Source organism: Drosophila ananassae, chromosome 2L (assembly GCF_017639315.1).
Source record: "Drosophila ananassae strain 14024-0371.13 chromosome 2L, ASM1763931v2, whole genome shotgun sequence".
Taxonomy (NCBI): Eukaryota; Metazoa; Arthropoda; class Insecta; order Diptera; family Drosophilidae; genus Drosophila; species Drosophila ananassae.
In genome coordinates, this window is record NC_057927.1 from 28,033,193 (window position 1) to 28,053,221 (window position 20,029).

Consider the following 20,029-nt stretch of genomic DNA (forward strand, 5'->3'; position numbering starts at 1 on the left):
TATCAGCTGTTCTAATTAAACATTTAAACAGCCACAAAATACTCCAATGGCAAGTATTCCCTGGCCCCGAGGGAGTGGCGGGTTGGACGAAATTGACGTCATTGTTTGCCAAGACGAGGCAAATATCAACAGGCCTCTTCTATATGGAAATTTTATAAAATCACTGAGAGAATACTGAACATTGCATTGAATTGGATTCAAAATAAAGAAAAGATTGCCAAGTCAAAAGTGTATTTCAAATTAGTACTGCCTCGAGGCTAGAAAGTCTAAAAGATAATCCGTATAAGCCCTTTCGTATTTTTTAGTGTAATTATTCCGTCAAAACAAATACACAGCGGCGGGGAGCTCCAGCCAGGTCTGTTGACAAATTGTGTCACGATAAGAGCGGAAAGCCACCCAAAACCAATCCCCTGGCGAAAAAAGATATACGGAGGAGCCCCCTCGACTATATATAGCCGACATATGTGGCACGATGAAAACGAGACCCAAAAAGCCGATTTTCGCCGTGTTTACCTTTCGGTTGGAGAAATAAACTGGAAAAGGCCGAAAGACAAAGCGAAAATATTTCGAATGCTTCGCTCTTGTTTTCGTGGCTATTAATAGCCAACTTTATGGAACTGGTGGGTCCAGCGGGCGGGAATATTATTAAAATGGAATAAACAAAGAATAGGAACCCACTAGAGATCGCACAAAGTGCAGGTCAAGTGGAGGCTCAAGAAGGGCATTAGAATCTAATGATTGGATTAATGGAAAGTGATGAAGATCAGAGAGTTATTTTTCTCAAAGTTGGATTCAGGAAGCAGTTCTTTGTAGACTTTCCCCTTTCTTTCATCCGGACGACTCGCTAAGTGACTCCGTAATGGAAGTGGCACATACAGACATCCAGAGTGGGCCGAATGACGTCAGTCTGTTGTGTGAACACAAAGATCACACACAGACCCCCATTTGGGCTCAATAAATTCCGGGGTTTACAGATCTGCGACACGCTACGCCTCTTGACGTGCTTCGGCGACTTATTTTAGCTGCTTCCTGCTAAAAACTGATTAAACAGAACTATCTTTCAGCTCATTGAGCCTCCCAGGTCCTCAACCATTACTCCCCAGTACTTCCCAGCAACTTACATCATCCGACACTGACACCGATACGGATCCAGAGTTAGTCAGCTGCCGGGAGGGACTCGTGGTGGAGGCTCCGCTCTCGTTCCGCAGCAGCCGCGGCATGGTGGAGGCCCCGCCCAAGGACACCGGCCTCTGCGATTGGGGTTGCTGCTGAGGCTGAGGCTGGGACGCGAATGCCGATGGCGCAGCTTGCCCCTCCGGGCGCCGTATCCAGATCTCGTCCAGCTCGCGCTCGCTGGGCGTGCGCTGCTTGGTGGCCAAGCTGTTTGTATCACAAGTGAGGCTTTGGTGGTTGCTGCTGCCGGCCAGTCCCGCCACGTTCAGGGCCAGGTTGCTCTGGGCCGGGGTCCGAATCTCGACCAGCGACGGCTCGAAGAACTGCTTGGAGAGGTGCGGGGCGGCGGCGGGGAAGCGATTGGACCCGTACCGCTGCGAGAAGAGGCCCTGCACCGAGGAGTACCCGCCGAAGCTGGACGGGAAGCTGATGGTGTGGGCATTGGAGCTGGCCCTCAGCTGGCTGAGCTTCTGGGCCTCCGTCCGCAGCTCGGGTGTCTCCTGGGCGAGGGTCACCTTGAACTTGCCCTTGATGATCAGCGGCGGCTCGGAGGGCAGGGGTAGGGGCGAAACGGGCTCGGAAACAGGTGTCACCGGGGTCTTGGGGGGAAGTGGATCGACTGCCGTGGGGGGCGGCGCCGGGGCTGCGGGTGCTGGCACTGACACTGGCTCCTGGGTGTGCAGCAGGGCCTTCAGGGCCTTCGGAAGAATGGTGGCTGGGATCGGAGGAGGCGGAGGCGGAGGTGGCGGCGGCGCCTCACTCTCCTCGATGTTCCTGGTGTTGATCCTGTCGATTTTGTGCATAAACTGCTGCCGCAGTCGCTCCAGGTCCTTAAACCTCTCCTTGGAGGCCTCGTCTTGGGGCGTAGGGGGTCGCGGAGGCGCCTTGGAAGCCCGCTCCGCCTTCGACACCTCGCCGGGAACACTCCCGCCGGCGCTCGGCTGGGTCTCCCCGTCCTCATCGTCCTCCTCCTTGCACTGCGACAGCCGCCGCCTTTCGATGAAGGGGGCCAACAGGTATCCGGGCCTCTGGTGGGCCGAGTAGAGGTCCACCTTGGCGAACTTGCCGCTCAGGGTCAGGCCCAGACTGTGCTGCACCTCGTCCCCGTCCCCGTCTCCATCGTCGTCGTCCTCGGGGTCGTCCTCGTCGTCGCTGCTGCTGCCGCTGCTGCTGTGGAAGTCGAAGGAGTTGGAGCGCGGCAGGCACTTCAGCATCTCGGAGTCGATGTGCTGGCCATGCAGCGTTCCGGGCAAGCCCCTCAGGCGCTCCTCCCGCTGCTCCCGCAACTGGCCCAGACTGCCGGAGGAGGCCGAGTCCGTGATGTGCTCGTTGGCACTGGCCTCCGAGTCCGATTCGTAGCCGTCCAGGACGCCCTGCTCCAGGTCGTCCATGGTTGACTCGAAGGCGCACTCGAAGCTGTCCTCGTTGGGACCATACTGCTGGTATGAGCTGGACGCCTGGGCCTCCTGCTTCTCCTGCTCCCTGGGGTCCTTGTTATCACTCTGGTCCACCATGGCTGCTCCTTCCGCTGCAGCGCTGGCCGACGGCTGCTGCTTCACTTGCTCCTCGATGAAGTCGCAGTTCGTGGCCATTTGGTGTGTGTTTTGGGGGGTAATCTTTGGGTTACTGCTCGTGTAGCTTCTTCTCCAGTCGCTCGACTCGGTTATCGCTTCTCACTCTCGCGGCGCTAGCAAAAGTATTTTCTTTTGAACGACATTGAAGCCGCCGTTGGGTGTCTTTGGCTGTCTTTGGGTATCTGGAAGGAGAGGTTTTAAATCAATCGACTGGCCACATCATCGAATGGCAGGCCTTCGCAGATTCCTGTTGTGTTGATATGAGCTGTCGCTTCGGGAGATCTTTTTTTTTTTGATTCGGGAGCAAACAATTCCCCGTTTCGAGAGGTGAAGGTCATTTGGTTGTGTTCCCCCCGAAAAGTAAAATCTAATTTTATTGTTTACGTTCCTTCGTCATCGAAGCAAACAAAAGCCAAACAAGTCAGAGCGGAAAACAGAAGCTCTTCGGGGGATGGACGGGAGCAGTGTTCAACATATGGCACTGATGGACTGACATACCCGAACTTGACTGACAGAAACTCGACCAACTGGGATTGAAATATTTCAAAAACTAGAAACAAACTCAAGCAGAAGAGAACGAAATACTTTGAGATCCACAATCTACCTTCCTCTGCATCCAATAATTGAAAAGCGCTCCATGAATCATTCCGAACCGACACCTCGTAAACCAAATCCGCGGATTAAGTGGTCGGTGAGCACACTTAACCCCAACGACTTTACACACCCTCCGAGAGCAACAAGTGGCACGAAACTGAGCCCGGGTGAGCTCAGCCCGGGCCCCGGGCACCACCTCCCCCGATCCCGCTGCACTCAAGTAGCCCCGTCAAAGGCCGACCGCAAGTTGGGTAACCGAGCATATGGCGCACGCATCCAACAGATATCCACCGCAAATTAGAGGCAATTAAGTACTATGCTAATGCTGGGGCTCATTTCGCGGTCTTCGGCCGGCGGATGACGCAGATGGGAGGCGTCCAGTGATTCACGAGGGCTAGAAGCTTCGCACATCCCTCTCAAGCCCATCCCAGATAGCGCAGTTCGGGGAATGCCAGCAGGCGAGACTTTTCGCGTTAATCTCGACCGGCCATGCTGACTCAATGCCGAATGCGACCAGGTAGCTGTATCCGATGGATACACAACCGTGCAATTACCCAGGCCTTGCATAACTTTAGCGGCTGGCCCAAGTCACTCGCAGTCAGCTGATGTGCCGACTATTTGTATCTATTAATTACCAGCCGAAGCCTGGCATTTGTATCTATTATCTGTATCTGTATCTGTATCTGTATCTGGGCCGGGCTTCCGTGTATCTTTCTATCTGCTGGCCAGTCTGCTCGCCAGACACTGCGGCGCCTGTTCGATCGAGCCAGTAACCAGACTGGCAGTAACCAGACTCCACTTACATGTGCTAAGCAGACTTCCTGAGATGCCCTGCCAGAATCTACGTGACTTTCATCCGCATTCCCCCGCTTCCAGTGGCGTTCCTAAGGTCGCTGCGGGACTTTGTTTCCAAACACCAAGTGCAAATGGCAATCAAACATTGAACTCGCGTCACGTAATCGGAATTATTGTTTAATTGAAGAAACCGCACTGCCAAGCCAGCGCCTGGGTTTGCAAATAAAATAGAAAACAAAACGGCAGCAAAATATCAGCAGCCAAACGACAATAATTAAAAGCAAAACAAAGCCGGAGTGGCATTCAAACCATTTTCTGTTTCATTTGGGCCGTAAAATATGGCACGAGTGGCGAGTGCTGGGTAGCTGGGTGCAGTCCCCGAGGGGTCACCCAGTTCCGAGTGACATAAGGCTGAGGCGTTGGAAGATTACGACTCGGTGATAAATTATCCAAAGCTGAATATCTGAGGCACAAACAAGTGCATGAGTATGCCCCACAGACTGAATAATGCAGCGAGTGGGCTGTAATTGCTGCTAAATGATGTAGGACTGCCAGCTGGTCTTCTTGGTCTGCTTATGCAACCAGTTCTCACGTGATCCCCATGGCGGGTGATTCACTCGCGATGGCTGACACTCGATGGCTGATAGCGCAAATGTCACTGGCTCTGGACTCCGACTCCGACAAGCAATTCATTAGACGCTGTCAGCCCGGGGAGCTGATAGTCGGGGAGGGAGCGGGCAGGACCTGCAGGGCTGAGCAACCACTTCCCAGCCGCGATAAGAGCTGGCTGCCGAAACAAGATCTGCGAGTGAGTCTGCAAATTAGCACTGCACTGCCACTACGCGTGGGTGGAGATTCCTCAGCAGGCTGCTAATTGGCCAAGAGCTCTGCTTTCAAGTTGCCGCAAAAAACCAACCCAGATATAATCCACTCATTACTGCCCATTACTAGTATTTATTGTGCTCATGGGTAGAGTTTAAGTTCTGAGAACTGTTCGAAGCGCAAATGCAGTTCTCCGTGAGAACAACTTTCAGTCGCAGTCAGCAGCCTTTGACAGCTAATATCATTATTAATCACCCGCTGCCAGACCCCTTATGACAACTATAAATCCCAAGCGGTTGAGGGTTATTACTCTGCTCCAGCAGTCAGTGGAGTTACTGGGACGTGCCTTCAACGACGACCACTACCCACATGCCTATTTTAATGCAAAATAGTCCATAAAGATAAGATCGATGGTGGGAAGTGATTTGTTCCGAAAACAAACAAGCCACAAAGTGGAGAAAATGTGCTTTCCACAATGTACAGCCCAGAATTGCCAGCGAGACAGATTCCGATCCCCAGGCACTTCCAACCAAGCTTGTTCAGCAGTAATTGGTTACGATCGAATTGAGAATTTCCCCTTTCGCCAGATATTGTTACTCAACGCCCCGAGCTCCAAAGCGAGAGAATCAAATTGTTGCCTGCAGTGGCACTTAATTTTCCATTTCCATTTTCCATTGCTCAGCAGAAAGCTGGGGCGCTTCGGGTTTTGGGCTTACAGAGTAGTATCTGAACCCATTGGTTCTACAGAACAAGCTATTAGTGTTGCTGTTGTCAAGCGCACTTCGACGACTCGCTTTCTGTGTCAACTTGAGGGGCCCTGCCTGTCTGGGTGTCTTTCTGAGAGGCTCCACCATCTTTACGGCAATCTGTCCCAAGCAGCCCCAGCCCCCAGTACCAGAACCAGTCGACGTCAGCGTCACGTGTTTGGCTTTAGCGAGTGTCTGAGTTGTTTTCTCTGTTGTCTTTTTTGCCTTGCCATTGTTGTGTATTTTGTCTCGCGTTCGGTTTCAGTTTCGATTTCTGTTTCTGTTTCTGTTTGTGTCAACAGCGAGCGGAGGGCGTGCCAGGCGTCGTGGAGCCGGTCAAGGTGGCGGCATCCCATATAGTATACAGACTAATTAGTTACTACAGATTGCTAAACTCGAAAAAAGTAGGCGAAGATTCTATTAACTATGAAAGAGTAGACCTCTTGAAGGTCAGCTATCAGTTATGAGTCTTGATATTACTTTCTTCCTGCCAATTCGAGTAGGCTCTATCATAAAACAATAATAATTCATACAATTCTAAACCTAATAGTAGCCTACTACTAATACTACCAGCCAAAATATACAACTAACTTAATAAAGTACTAAACTCAGGGCCATCCATTCTAAACTCGTTCCTATAAAATAATAAAATATATGTATATATTTCTAAAATATATGTATATATTTCTAAAATATATATGTTAAAAAAAATCAAACTCTTTTTAAAATTTAAAGAATTAAAATAATCCAATTTGCAAATCCAAATATAGATACCCTCCCAAATATAGATTTCCTCGCAAAACCATAACCCCAAACGAGTACCAGATATAAATAAAAGTGCAAATTTATAATATATCTAAATAAATCTATATTCTTAATATGAAAGTCTACTATTTAGTTCACAAATCTCATGGACCTAAGCTAAGATACTCATCACGTAACCAAACTATTAAACTCTGAAACTATTAAACTGAACAGCCAATGCCTTCTCGCTATACCCACGAAGTTAGTTTAGTTTTGTAAAATGATCTTTGAAAATAAAAATATTGAAAGTAAAAATAATAATAATGAGTCTTGGCATTAACTCCTAATATACAGATTGAACCCACCCGAACGAAATCTTTCAGAAACCTTTCCGAAATCTTCAGAGTTTCAAAAACATTACAAAATACTTATTTTGTATTATAATACAAATAATAGTAATCATTTGTCCGCCTTTTAGACTTCAAAATAATGTTAAAGAAACCTGTTATGAAACATTTCACAAATAAATATTATTCGATAAAACTTTCTGCACCATTTCTGAAACATTCTTATCATTTCGGAAATGTTTTCTATGAAATCGTTCATACGAAAGCTTTCTGTAATGTTTCAAAAAATGTTTTAGAAGAGGGTGTAACAAGTCGGGTGGGATATTTAATCAGCTTATAACTTTATGAATTCCAATTGAAATCTATGAAAAACTTTAGACTTTGCACGAATGGCATATGAAATATTCAACATCGCTTCTGATGACCCTAATTGGTACAGTGGGAAAATCCTTTCACAGAAGGTGTGGCTTGTTAGGCCATTTCCCGAAAGATGCATCGCCAATCGGCCGGGTTTCCCATCCCAGCCCAGAGTTTTGATTCTAATTGCGACAATTACAGACACACCAATGTCAGAGAAAGGTCGGAGGAGCTAATAATGGAATATGGGCCAGGTGTCGGGCAGGTCGTTTAGTAATTTCAATCGCACAAGTCCAGACAAAGGAACAATAATAGAAAGTGGTCGCCTGTAGTGTACTTCCGAGAGCATATAGGCATTCAGAGACAATAACAGTGCTATAGATACAGAAGTATACGTATACGAGATGTCGACAAAAACTCGATTGCCATTTCAAAGAGAACAATCGGGCAGGTACTCGACAGCCTTAAGATCTGGATCTAGATCTGGATGAGGCTGTTAAACCGCACTTGTGAACCGACCACGGCCGAATCTGCGCGGAGCTCTGGAGCGGAATAATTCCTAATGCACAAATACATGCAATTATTGATTTTATAAGTAGCGCCGGCTTCTACGATTGTTTCGCAATTCCGCTCTCCCGCCCCCAGCACTCCAGCACCCCAGCTCCCAGTGCGGACTCCCCGCCCCATCGAACCTCCCACCGCGAACGAAAAATAATCGCACGTATGCCCAGCCGACCGGGAGGGAATCCGCACTCCGACATCTAGAGAATTCAGTTGCGCTGCGACTGCGAACGGATCTGGTGTTCTGCGAACTGGACAGGAGTCCCATTGTCTGAGAGATGAACGTACATCGCACGAAGCTGCTGGGCGCCTCGGCGGGGGTCTTTCTGTTCGCCATCATCTACGGCTGGGTCATCTTCCCCAAGATCCTCAGATTCATGATATCCAAGGTGGGAGCGGGCGATCTCTTCAGTCGAAGGACGTAATCTGAACCCTTTTAACCGCAGCAAGTGACCCTGAAGCCGGGAACGGACATCAGGGACCTCTGGTCGAACACCCCCTTTCCCCTGCACTTCTACATCTACGTGTTCAACGTCACCAATCCCGATGAGGTCACCGCGGGGGGCAAGCCGCGCCTCCAGGAAGTGGGTCCTTTCGTCTTCGAGTGGGTCGCCAGATGCCAGGTGCGAGTGTGTTCAGTATTCATGGGGTCTTCCCTTTTCCAGCGAGTGGAAGGACAAGTACGACCTGGAGGACGACGTCCAGGAGGACACAGTCAGCTTCACCATGAGGAACACCTTCATCTTCAACCAAAAGGAAACCCTGCCCCTAACCGGCGAGGAGGAGCTCGTCATCCCGCATCCGATAATGCAGGTGAGAGGTTTTACTTACAGACTTGGCGTTCCAATGAAGCCATTAGGTATGCAGCCAGCAACTGGAGAGGCAGCGATTTGGGTTGCCTTAAAGGCGCCGGCTAATGGCTAATGGCCACGTGTCCATTGTTAGGCCTGAGAATTATGCAAATCGCATTCCCAGCCCCAAATGGCACTCCAAGTCCACTGGGATGATGTATCATTCTGTTTGATTGCGAATTAGAGGAGCAATCAGTGGAAGATCTCAGATCCCAGAAACTCTCACACTTTTCGCAACAATTTCCAGCCCGGGGGCATCATGGTCCAGAGGGAGAAGGCCGCCATGATGGAGCTGGCGGCGAAGGGCCTGTCTATCGTGTTTCCCGACGCCAAGGCCTTCATAAAGGGCCGCTTTATGGACATCTTCTTCCGCGGCATGGACGTCGACTGCTCCTCGGACGAGTTCTCCGCCAAGGCCCTCTGCTCCGTTTTCTACACGGGCGAGGTGAAGCAGGCCAAGCAGGTGAACCAGACCCACTTTCTCTTCTCATTCCTGGGCCAGGTGAGTACTTGAAAAGAGATCCTTGCTAGAAACCCCCTTTTTCCACTCGATTGAAGGCCAACCACTCGGATGCCGGCCGCTTCACAGTCTGCCGCGGAGTGAAGAACAACAAGAAACTGGGAATGGTGGTCAAGTTCGCCGACGAGCCGGAGCTGGCCATTTGGCCGGATGGGGGGGAGTGCAACAACTTCGTGGGCACCGACTCCACCGTCTTTCCCCCGGGCCTCAAAAAGGAGGAGGGGCTGTGGGCCTTCACGCCGGACCTGTGCCGCTCGCTAGGAGCCTTCTACCAGCGGAAGTCCTCGTACCACGGCATGCCGTCCATGAGGTACAGCCTGGACCTGGGCGACGCTCGAGCGGACGAGAGCTTGCACTGCTTCTGCGACGACCCCGAGGACCTGGACACCTGCCCGCCCAAGGGCACCATGAACCTGGCTCCGTGCGTCAACGGCCCCCTGATCGCCTCCATGCCTCACTTCTACAACGCCGACCCGAAGCTCGTGGCCGACGTGGAGGGCCTCAATCCCAACGAGAAAGATCACGCCGTCTACATTGACTTTGAGCTCGTAAGCTGGACTGCTGCTGCCCAGGGCTTTCACGGTTACATGCTTTCGTTTCAGATGTCGGGCACGCCCTTCCAGGCGGCCAAGCGCCTGCAGTTCAACCTGGACATGGAGCCGGTGGAGGGCATCGAGGCTATGAGGGGCCTGCCGAAGCTCATACTGCCCCTGTTCTGGGTGGAGGAGGGAGTGCACCTGAACAAGACCTTCACCAACATGGTCAAGTACACTCTGTTCCTGTGAGTGCTCCTGATGCTTGATAGCTTCGATTTCTTTATTATCCTTACTGCCCTTTCCAGGGGCCTGAAAATCAACTCCGGCCTGCGATGGCTCCTGATAATGCTGTCCTTCGTGGGCCTTGGGTCCGCCGGCTTTCTGTTCTACCAAAACTCCGACAGCCTGGACATCACCCTGCCCCCCAAGATCATCAAGGAGACCAACAACAAGGTGGCCGACTCCAACAAGCCCAACGAGCCACCCCACTTTGCGGCGGACACCTCGATCCCAGGCACCAACCCGCCCAACGCCAAGAGCGAGAAGCGAGAGCGTTACTAGAGAGTCGCCACGATTCCCCACCGTAGTCTTAGTCTTAGTCCGCTGCACCTGTATAGAGTCCAATTCAAGCTAATAAAATGAGACGGAATTAGTCGGGTCGTTTGGCACAAACTGGTCCGGTGGCCGATCGAGCGATGGCTAATCGATCGCAGGCTAGCAGATCGCAGATCGCAGATTCGAGTGACAAGAGCTGGACGCTCCACTGACACCAATCAGCGGCGCAAGCCAAGTCGAGATCAGCAATCGCATGACTGCGAGCTGACAAATTGTTTTTTAACAATGCACTTGCAATCGCACAGCGAAGACAATTGCGAAGACGGGTTTCAAATAATACGCAGATTCGTTCAGCTTCATAAATTATTCTCGAATGAAAAATGACTTCCGAAAGTGCGTCGATTGGCGCCAATTGTTGTTAACGATCGTGTTTATTTTTTAACTAAAACTTAACAATAGCCCTCGAGGTCGAGGCCCTTCAAACAACTCCACATCTCAGAGGACCTCTCGGGTCGCCCACCACCCGGTCCTCCAGAATGGTGGTGTCCTTCGGCAAGTCGACAAACTCCAGGAGCTCCGCCAGCTGGCCGCAGTTCACCTCTGCGTGGTCCACAAAGAAGTCCTCGTCCAGGTCCTTTACGAAGACCTCCTTGCCCTTCTCGTGGCTGATTTCCAGGTAGTTGAGGTTCTTCAGCTCGGGCAGCATGTCCATATTATCCGAAGTCTTATTGTCATACGTGAAGCTGAGACGCTCCAGGTCTCTGGAGCTTGTAATTTGCGGCAAATCCGACAGGTTTTCGATGCCCGTCACATCCAGGTCGACCAAATTTTTGGACTTGGACAAGAAGTCGAGGCGCGAGAGGTTGGTGTTGGCCAGGTAGAGCTGCTCCAGGTGCTCCGGCTGGGATATCCTGAGGTCTTTCAAGCTCGGGTTGTCCTCCAGCTGGACACTGACGACTCTTCCACTCAGGCTTACCGACTCCAGCCCGCAGTTTGTGGCCTGCAGTTGGTCCACGTCGGCGGGTAGTTGGAGCTTCTTGAGGGCAAAGTTCCCGGACAGAGACAGCCTTTCCAGGGAAACGAGCAAGTTCGAGGGAAACCGTTCTAGTCGGTTGCTTCTGGCCGAGAACTCCGTCAAGCGCCTCCGCTGGTCCCGAAAGAGTTCGCTCGGCAGATCCCCCAACTGGTTGCCGTCCAAGTTCACAAACTTCAGGGCGTTCAGCTGGGAGAATAGCAAGGGGGAAATGGACTTGATGTTGTTGCTGGACAGGTTGATCTTCTGCAGCTTCCTGAGAGGCAGGAACAGCCTCGCCGGTAGCTCCTCCACGCGGTTGTCCGACAAGTTGAGTTCCTCCAGTTCGGTCGCCAGTTCGAAGGCACTGCTTTCCAAATCGCTGATAAGATTTCCGCCTAGGTTCAGCCTCCTCAGGTTTCGCGCGCCTTCAAAACACTTTCTTTCGATCCTTTGCACCTCACACTCCAGCACGTCGAGCTCCACGAGTTGGGGGAGGCTGCGGAACACATTCCTCGGTAGGTTGGCCAACCGACTGCTGTGCAAAATGAGGGACTCGTGGCCCTGCAGGGTATCGGCAGCCTCCTTGGTGAGCCGGCCCACCTCCGAAGGGCTGGACAGGTCCAGGCCCCGGCAGACGTTCTCCCGGCAGTCCAGACTCTTCAGCGCCACTTCCTCCAACTCGAGAGCCCCACAAGCTCCGAAAACGAGGACGACCAGGAGATAGTTTGGATAGTTTAGCGACAGCATCTCGGCAGAAGAAGACTGAGTGCGGACTGGCTCGGCGGGGCTTTTTAATGCCAAACCAGAACGCAGCCTTCGCCAGCAACCCTATATACCGCGGAACTGGTCTCGGCGTTTGTTTTGTTTGCATTCGGCGTGTTTTGCTTTGTTTTTGGCTCTTGAACTTGATCCGCCAGCCGATCGCACCCGTTTCGGGCCAGTAACCAATAAAACTTAATGACGCCTCTCACCGAATATTGAATATTGGAACTGTTGTTTCAGATATTTGTTTGCGTTTTGGGCCGTGCCGCGCTACAGCCCGATAGCCGGCCCGCAAGCACGTTCTCTCTATTCTCCGCTGAAAAACAACTCCCCCCACCGACCGCTGGTGGCACAGTTTATGGCATCTAGTGTATCAGCTGATAGCCGAGTGTTTGTTGTGAGGGACTACGTAACGTCTGGCTGGTGCCCGATAATAGTGATATTTCTTTCAAGACAGCATTTCGAGTGCTCCCTGATTTTTGTTACTACTCTGAAGGGGAATGGGTGCGAAAAAAATAGTTTTTATCTTTGCCAAAAACATCCGATTCTTCGGATTCATCCTTCCTCTTTATAAAAAAGTTTTCTATTTATTGGAACATACAGTGACAACAACAAGGCATGACAAGAATGTCTTCTTTGAGATAAAAATGTAACTCACAGTTGCCATGATTTCTCTCCAAAAGTCAACAATTGGACTTCTATTGATTTCTATTCTATTTTATTGATCCAACCCCTCCTCATTAGTATTCATTATTCATTATTGAATCATTTATTAATATAACTTTTTAACTAACACGTTTTTAAAAATAAACACGCTTTGAAATGTTTTACATTTTAATACAAAAGTAAAAAATTAAAGCCATATTTTAAACTTTGTGTGTTTTTGGATATAAATCAGGCAGTCCCTGATTCATTACATTATTACATTTTTAATAACGAAAATCATAAAATATTCATTATTTTACGAGTTTGATTTTATTTCCAATAAATAATTATTATTGGATGAGTACTAAAAATAACTTATGAAATATTCATTATTTTTCATCAAAAATAAAACGGAAAACAGAATGATTCTTTTTCATTTTTATTTTTTTAATCAAAAATAAATATTTATTTGGGTGGCCAAAAACTTTGAAGAAAAAAACACGATTATTTATTGAAAAAAAAAATAAAATTCAAATTAAAAAATATAAGGAAAAGAATATCCTTTAATGAGAAAATGGTACAATTATTGCTCTCTTATGAATACTACACTTGGCCCTCGCTTAACACGGACTCTTTTAGCCACAAACTCGGTCTTACACGGTTACAAATTTGCTCCCCCTTTTAACTCGCTAAGAACCTCGTTCTTACACGATTGCAAAAAGCCACTAAAAAAGTAATTTAATTCATTAAATTATTTTAATTAATTTATTTATTAATTTAATTAATTATATGAAGCAACTTTTTAAATTAAATACCAACTTTTAATATGAATGTTTTGCATTTAAAGGCATATGCATATTAACTTTTGGTTAATTTTGAACAAATGTATGAAACTTTAATAAAATAAAAAATAAATTTGAAAAAAAAATTTTATTGGTGCCAATTTTGAATTTTGCGAACGTAAACCCTTATTTTGTGCTGAATCCATGATTCGCGATTAACACGATTTCTAGGAACGTTATTAAATAATAAATAATATTGATTGATTGAGTAATATTGAGTTGAATAAATAATCATTATTTCCAGTCTCTGACATAAATACATTTCAATTAAAGCATAGTGTATTAAATACAATTTATTTTTAGAATTAAAACGGTAATTTATATTTGTTCTTCATTAAGTACCCTGAATCGAACAAATTCCAAAGTTTCGAATTTTTCAAACACATTTTTTGTAACAGAAAAATTATTAAAATCGGGATTTTTTATTCCTTACAACATCCTTAGACTTAGATTTCAGCCTGATTTAGGAGTACCTCTCCCTTAAAAAGTCATCCCTTAAAATTGGGCTCAGGATTCAAAGTCTACACTCTGCAATTTGGCTTTACTATTTTTAATTGGCTATGGCTTCATTTTATATCTATATAGAATCTGTATCAACTGGTGAAGTGATTCCCTCTAATAATTCTGTATTTCTAATTATTCTGCATAATTATAATAAATTTTTATTATTCTGTATAAAGCCTAAGCCTTAGATATTCTTGGCTAATAGTTATTTAATGTAACCAGAAATGACAGCCCTTTCTGGTTAGCCTATCGTTGCATAAGGAGGGCGCAGCCCACGCTTTTGATATTCCGATACTCGGCGCCCGAGTGGCCAATAAAACTACTAAAATAATACCAGGTGCCATAAACTGAGGCGCCATGTGAGGGCACCCCCAATAGAGACACCAAATCCTACGTGCTAGTCAGTCGCATTTTGCATTCACTCGCATTGTGCGAGTCTCTGGGGCACTTGTTTAGCGCACTTGTTTACCCAGCAGAGCCATTGCCAGAACTTGATTTGAATGGGGCGGACAAAGTCTGAGGCTGGTGGAGATCACCAGCATCTCCCGCTTCTTGGCTGCTGGGCAAGCAAACTAATTGCGGCAAATTGAATTCCACAAAGGGGCACTGGTGCGGGCTCAAAATTTATCGCTAAACGAAGTCATGCCGTTTCAATTGAGGCACCAACAACACACACCCCTGGCCACGACTGGCCGCCGATAATTTAAAGTCCATTGGCTCATAATTAGCCCAATGCAAATAGGCAGGTCAATTGTGATGTACGAGGGAGTGGGGGTGGGCGAGTGTTTGCCCAGCTAGGCCGCCGATTGGAAACGAATTTCGAAGCTTCAACAAGCGCATAAATTTGTTTGCACGCAAATTAATAAGGCTTTGTCGTTTGTGTTTAAGACAAATGGTCTTTTTGTTTTCACAGCTCAGGCGCTCAGGCGCTCAGGCGGCTTAGCGAACAACTAATCGGACGACTCGAGAGCAGGTTGAACGTGTTCCCCCGGCGTGCGCGGCAGCCTTAATATATTGTTATAATTTTGATATTTTTCCACTGACGACAGCCCCAAGACTGCTCAGAGATGCGCAAAAGGTGGCACATTCTTGTAAACACTTGGAGCGGGAGCGGAAACAGAAATCCCCTTATCGAGTCGCCACTCGCATGCCCTCCAAAGCAAAGCACAGAGGCCGCTGGGGAGGGGGACTGCTCGCTGATAATCGTGAATCACTCGGGAGCAGAAATCGGTCAGCTTTATTTCCAAACAAAATTATGGCCCGCCCGCTTCGGGGAGACTTTTACGATCGACAGAATCTGGGGGAGGAATGAGAAGCAAAACTCATTCTTGGAGGCATGTGCGCCCGCTCTTGATCCACTTAATAAAAGGAGGCCCTCGGGGAACACCCCAGCCCGAAAAAGTGCTGACCGCCTCGATCGATGCGGTCAGACCGACCGACCGCCTAGTACCCACTCCGTGATAAGGGAACTCGGCCGGCAGATATGGCCGTACAATGTTTTGCTCGATGGGCTATGCCATGGGCTTACGCGCAGATCACTGAATGGAGGCACCGGAGCAGAACCCTGCTGGGCAGCGCCACGTAATTAAGAACAATAAATGGCGAGTCGCGCACAAATGTCAAAATAATGATGACAACAATATGAATCAGATTGTCGGGCTCGAACAGTGAGCATCGAAACAATTGATCCAGACTCCAGACCCATTTTAATTGGAAGAGCATACAGGCTCCAGCGAAAAAGTAGTTCCAAAAATCATAAAATCAATAAATTCATTTATGAATAAAAGTTAATCAAATGATATATAATAGTTTAGATAGCTATTTTGCGAGAGACCGTAAATAAGGATTATTGATGTGATTTTTATTTTTAAAACTCACAAAATAATGATTATGAATTTATATTTTTTCGCTCAGAAAATAATTATTATTCTTTTTTATTTATTTTTTCGCTCAGAAATATAAGATTGCGATCTATTTATTAAATGTTTTAGACATTTTAATTAATATCTTTTTAGACCAAGTATACCGGTACAAATAAATTCCGTGACTTTCTCAGAAAAAATTGATTATTCCTCATTTTTAATTTTTTTTCCAAGAAAATAATGATTATTTTGAAATTAGAACTCATAATAATTACGATTTGATTTTCACACATTTAAGTCTGTTTTCATTAATTCGGGTTTTAACTAAATAGATTTCTAAACAATTTTATGAATAATTATTATTTTATAATTTGTTACATTAATAATATTTTTAACTTTTTAACTACCATATAAAGTGAAATGATTGTTATATTTTATTTTTAATTTCAAGCCACAGCCCTCCAGCCCCAATATTTTGAGAGCTACTGTATATTTTTCATGTGGTCAGCGATTATTATTTCACTTTTTGCAAAATCAAAACACCATGAATAGAATTCTATATAATTTATATAGAAAAAGGCCATTATTCGAGCACTATAGAGCGGCTTATCTGGCCAGCCGTTTGGCGGTCACCAGTCACCACCGAGATCAGTTGCAGGTCGATCGCTATGAGCGGAGCACGCGCGATGTACGTCCGGATTTGTTTGGTGGCCGCTTTGGCGGCCATCGCCGCCAGCCAGGATGCCAGCAAGAAGTTTCCCAAGAAAGAGGCGAGGATTTCCAGTCTGGAGGACTACTGCCGCACCGAGGGCGAGGTGGTGCGCTGCAGCGGCTTCCACTTCGACCGGGAGCAGCAGAAGGCGACCTTCGACCTGCAAACCGAGGTGAGGATTGCCGCCGACGGCAACACCTACGAGGTGGGCAAGGAGCAGTCCGCCCGCACATTCGTCTTCGAGAACTGCAGCTTCGTTAACTTCCCACTGGGGCTGTTCTACACTTTGGAGATCAGTGAGCTGGACATGCGGGGCTGCGGCATCCGCCACGTGCACTGGGAGAACTTCGCCAGCGGCGCCGAGAAGATGGCGATCTTGCTGCTGGCGGACAACGAGATCCACGAGCTGCCCAGCAAGACCTTCAGCGGGGCCAGCAGTCTGCAGTTCCTGTTCCTCAACAGGAACAGACTCAGCAAGCTACACATAGACAGCTTTGAGAACCTGGGGGAGCTGCAGCACCTGGACCTCGCCGAAAACGAGCTGGAGGACCTGCCCCCGGACGTCTTCTCCGACCTGAAGAGCCTGCAGCGGGTGTTCCTGGCCGACAACCTCCTGACCATCGTAGCCGGCGACCTGTTCGCCAACAATCCGCTACTCTTCTCCGTCACCCTGCAGAGGAACCGACTGGAGGAGCTGGAGGAGTACGCCTTCCGGCCAAAGGGCGTCGGGAAGGAGGTGGCCGAGCACCAGGTGCACTCCATAGACCTGTCGCACAACCCCCGGCTGAAGGTGCTGCTGCTGAACCTGAATGTCAGCCACCTGTACGCCAGCAACTGCTCGCTGGACCGCGTCAACCTGTACGGCTCGGTGACGACCGTCGATCTGAGCTTCAACAGCGTTCGGGAGCTCTACTTCCCCGCCTCCGACAAGCTGGAGCACCTGGTGCTGCGCAACAACTCCCTGGTACAGTTGGCGTCCCTCAGCCGCCTGCCGCGCTTGCGCCACCTGGACGTGGCCGACAATCCGGAGTTGGGCCACCTACCCGAGGACTGGCAGACGCCGCAAATGGAAATGCTGGTGCTGCGGAACACGGGCCAGGAGGAGCTGCCCCTGAAGGCCATTGAGGGCATGCCCAACCTGAAAAAGCTGGACGTGTCCGGCAACAGAATCACAGACCTCGACCCGTCGTCTTTCCCGCTGCTCTCGCAGCTCACCCACTTCTACATCCACAAGAACAGCTGGAACTGCTTCAGCCTGAGAGCGGTCCTGGACGTGCTGATCCGGCCCAACGGAATCACCTACTCCGTCGACATCCCCGACCCCGATTTTCCGGGGGAGTACCTCCACGGCATCGCCTGCATGTACCGCATTGCGAACAAGGAGTCTATGGAGTCGAGTTCCTCCTCTGAGGTGGCCCCGGAGTCTTTTGAGTTCTGGGAGAAGCCCAAAAACTACAACGCCCCCTCCAGCGAGGTGGAGGAACTCCGGAGGGAGTTCAAGGTGATTGTGCAGCACTTTGATGAGAAGTTCGACATGGCCTTCGCCCAGCTGAGGCGCCTGAACGAGCTGATGGAGTCCATCGAGAGGCTGAACCAGACAGTTTGGAACCAAGTCACCTTGTCGGTTTAGTTATCTAATTGTTTAATGTTTAATTGTCATTGATTTGAGCAGGAATGAGTTTACTTTTCACTTAAAGGAAGTTAAATAAAAATGTTGTTTTAAACAAAAACTTTAGAATGGAAAATGGAATGTTCTCCTGAAAGGTCAACCGCGTCCAAAAAATTTAAAGTCAGCGAATGTACATATGTTTCTTTCACGAATAATTTCCCTTTTTACCACTTTTTAATACAATTATTTACAATATAGAAATAATAGTACCAAAAATAAATAAATTTTATTCACTTTCCAACTAAAAGAATATATAAAAATAAGATGTATAAAATGTCGCATGCAACAGTGATCCAAATTGAATTTTTTGCATCAAACAGACACGATTATTAAGAACAATTAATTCATAACATTTTAAACTTAATTGCAGGTGAATAAGTGTTTGAACTGGTTTTTTAAAAGTAACTTCTGTCTTCTGATTACCACCAATCTCAGTGCTTGTCTAGAGGAACCACCTTTTGCAAAAGCAAAATACAGTCTCAGCACAAGTTTTTTTTAGTTCAAATGACCCATATCTATGAGTCCCATGACCCATTGGGTCTACCAATTCTCCAGATGAAATAGAGACAGACCAAAGGACCAACTCATGCTAGGATTTATTTCCAGGGAAGCTCTCTCAATCGCAAACCCATGCCGAAAACAATGTATTTATTTTCCTCGCTCCGATCGCTGGAAAGAATCCCATTCTCCACCATCTGTTGTGTACATATTTCACTCGGTCTGTACGTAAAAAAATATTTACGAAAAATATTGATTTTCTGGCGAATCTATGTCGCCGCTCTGGGCTTCCTGGGAAAAGATATGGAAAGGGGTTCATTCAACCCAGTTGAACAAGCAAACAAGCCGGTGAAGGGCGCTGGGGGAAATGAGTGGCTCAGAGAGTCCCTGGGCATCTTCCTGTTGAGAATAACAAGTATTATGTGGGAAATGCAATGGATTTGGTCAAAAATCTCTAGTAGCCTCTAGTAGCTTTCCTTCTAGTAGCCCTGTTATTATTTGTGTTCCATTCATTCGATTCGCTGGCCCACAATTTATGGCCAACTAATTGCGAAGATAAACAAACAGTTTCGGTTTCAGCGCAGCCACTTGGATGGAAGGGAGCCCGCCGAACCACTGAACCACTGAACCACAGCCCGCTGATCACTGAATCCCGGTACTTCGTGGGCATGTGATTTCGAACAGCCCCACAGATATTCGCTGTGGATAGCCGCACGAATATTGAATAATACTTTTGTGTACGAAGAAATTGCAGTTTCTGTTTAACGGTAATTGGCACACAACTCGTGCCGATCGGCCGCAACTGTAAATAAATAATATATATCCACAACGCCTTCTAGGTGTTACCTGCTAGCTACTAGCTGTAGCTCCAGCTTCTAGAGGTGAGTTGGGATTTCCACAATATATTGTATCCCCCGACCAAAATTCGATTTCACGACTGCCTAACTTTCCCAGCGATCTCCTCAAAATTCTGCGAAGCTAACTGACAAGTGTTCTCTTAATTAGCTCGTACTGCAGAGATAGTCGATTAGCTCGATTAGATACAATGCTTGTGTGAATGATTCCAGATCCAGAAACAAACGCTCACAAATATTTATAAATATATAAAGTATTATAAATCAAATCAAAATGATGAAATTAAATTTACTGAAAAATGTCATAATTTTATATCCTAAATTAGATTTTAGAAGAGCGCCCCACAAATCACAAGAATGTCCCCCTTTTCGGGTGTTTTTCCAACGACCAACTGACAGGGGGAATTTCCCACCCACTCGCCCAGTCCCGCCCACTGAGTCACAACCAAATGCGAGGCAGGGAAAATCAAATGTAGCGCGCTCATATCAAC

General features: G+C 47.7%; 4 protein-coding genes across 9 annotated transcripts in view; 2 read left to right on the forward strand and 2 right to left on the reverse strand.

Annotated features, from left to right (window-relative positions):
* The window catches only part of LOC6505807 (5'-AMP-activated protein kinase subunit gamma-1), a 63,854-nt gene that overhangs the window by 36,211 nt on the left and 7,614 nt on the right, over nt 1–20,029 (reverse strand). For 3 of the 6 annotated variants that reach the window (XM_014905311.3, XM_014905315.3, XM_044714205.1), the window contains one exon: nt 1,122–2,929. The exons of the other annotated variants lie outside the window; for them this stretch is intronic. In XM_014905311.3, the coding sequence (XP_014760797.1) occupies nt 1,122–2,765 (1,644 nt within the window). In that variant the 5' untranslated portion in view covers nt 2,766–2,929. The remainder of the gene's footprint in view (nt 1–1,121; nt 2,930–20,029) is intronic. 6 annotated transcript variants of the gene reach the window in all.
* Nucleotides 7,912–10,272, forward strand: LOC6505713 (sensory neuron membrane protein 1). The gene is made up of 7 exons (XM_001964371.4): nt 7,912–8,102; nt 8,160–8,317; nt 8,379–8,526; nt 8,812–9,066; nt 9,123–9,632; nt 9,687–9,865; nt 9,926–10,272. Exons 1-7 carry the CDS (start codon nt 7,992–7,994, stop codon nt 10,179–10,181), a joined length of 1,617 nt encoding a protein of 538 aa, XP_001964407.1. The 5' UTR covers nt 7,912–7,991; the 3' UTR covers nt 10,182–10,272.
* Nucleotides 10,588–12,981, reverse strand: LOC6505805 (leucine-rich repeat and death domain-containing protein 1). Its single transcript, XM_001964370.4, has one exon. It carries the CDS (start codon nt 11,935–11,937, stop codon nt 10,654–10,656), a length of 1,284 nt encoding a protein of 427 aa, XP_001964406.1. The 5' UTR covers nt 11,938–12,981; the 3' UTR covers nt 10,588–10,653.
* LOC6505714 (leucine-rich repeat-containing protein 15) lies at nt 16,436–18,252 on the forward strand. Its single transcript, XM_001964369.4, has one exon. It carries the CDS (start codon nt 16,474–16,476, stop codon nt 18,145–18,147), a length of 1,674 nt encoding a protein of 557 aa, XP_001964405.2. The 5' UTR covers nt 16,436–16,473; the 3' UTR covers nt 18,148–18,252.

Coding starts and splice junctions, on each gene's coding strand:
- LOC6505713 (XM_001964371.4), top strand. CDS start 7,992: ATGAACGTACATCGCACGAAGCTGCTGGGCGCCTCGGCGGGGGTCTTT. Junction 8,318..8,378: donor GTGGGTCCTTTCGTCTTCGA/GTGGGTCGCCAG, acceptor TCCCTTTTCCAG/CGAGTGGAAGGACAAGTACG. Junction 9,067..9,122: donor TCTTCTCATTCCTGGGCCAG/GTGAGTACTTGA, acceptor ACTCGATTGAAG/GCCAACCACTCGGATGCCGG.
- LOC6505805 (XM_001964370.4), bottom strand. CDS start 11,937: ATGCTGTCGCTAAACTATCCAAACTATCTCCTGGTCGTCCTCGTTTTC.
- LOC6505714 (XM_001964369.4), top strand. CDS start 16,474: ATGAGCGGAGCACGCGCGATGTACGTCCGGATTTGTTTGGTGGCCGCT.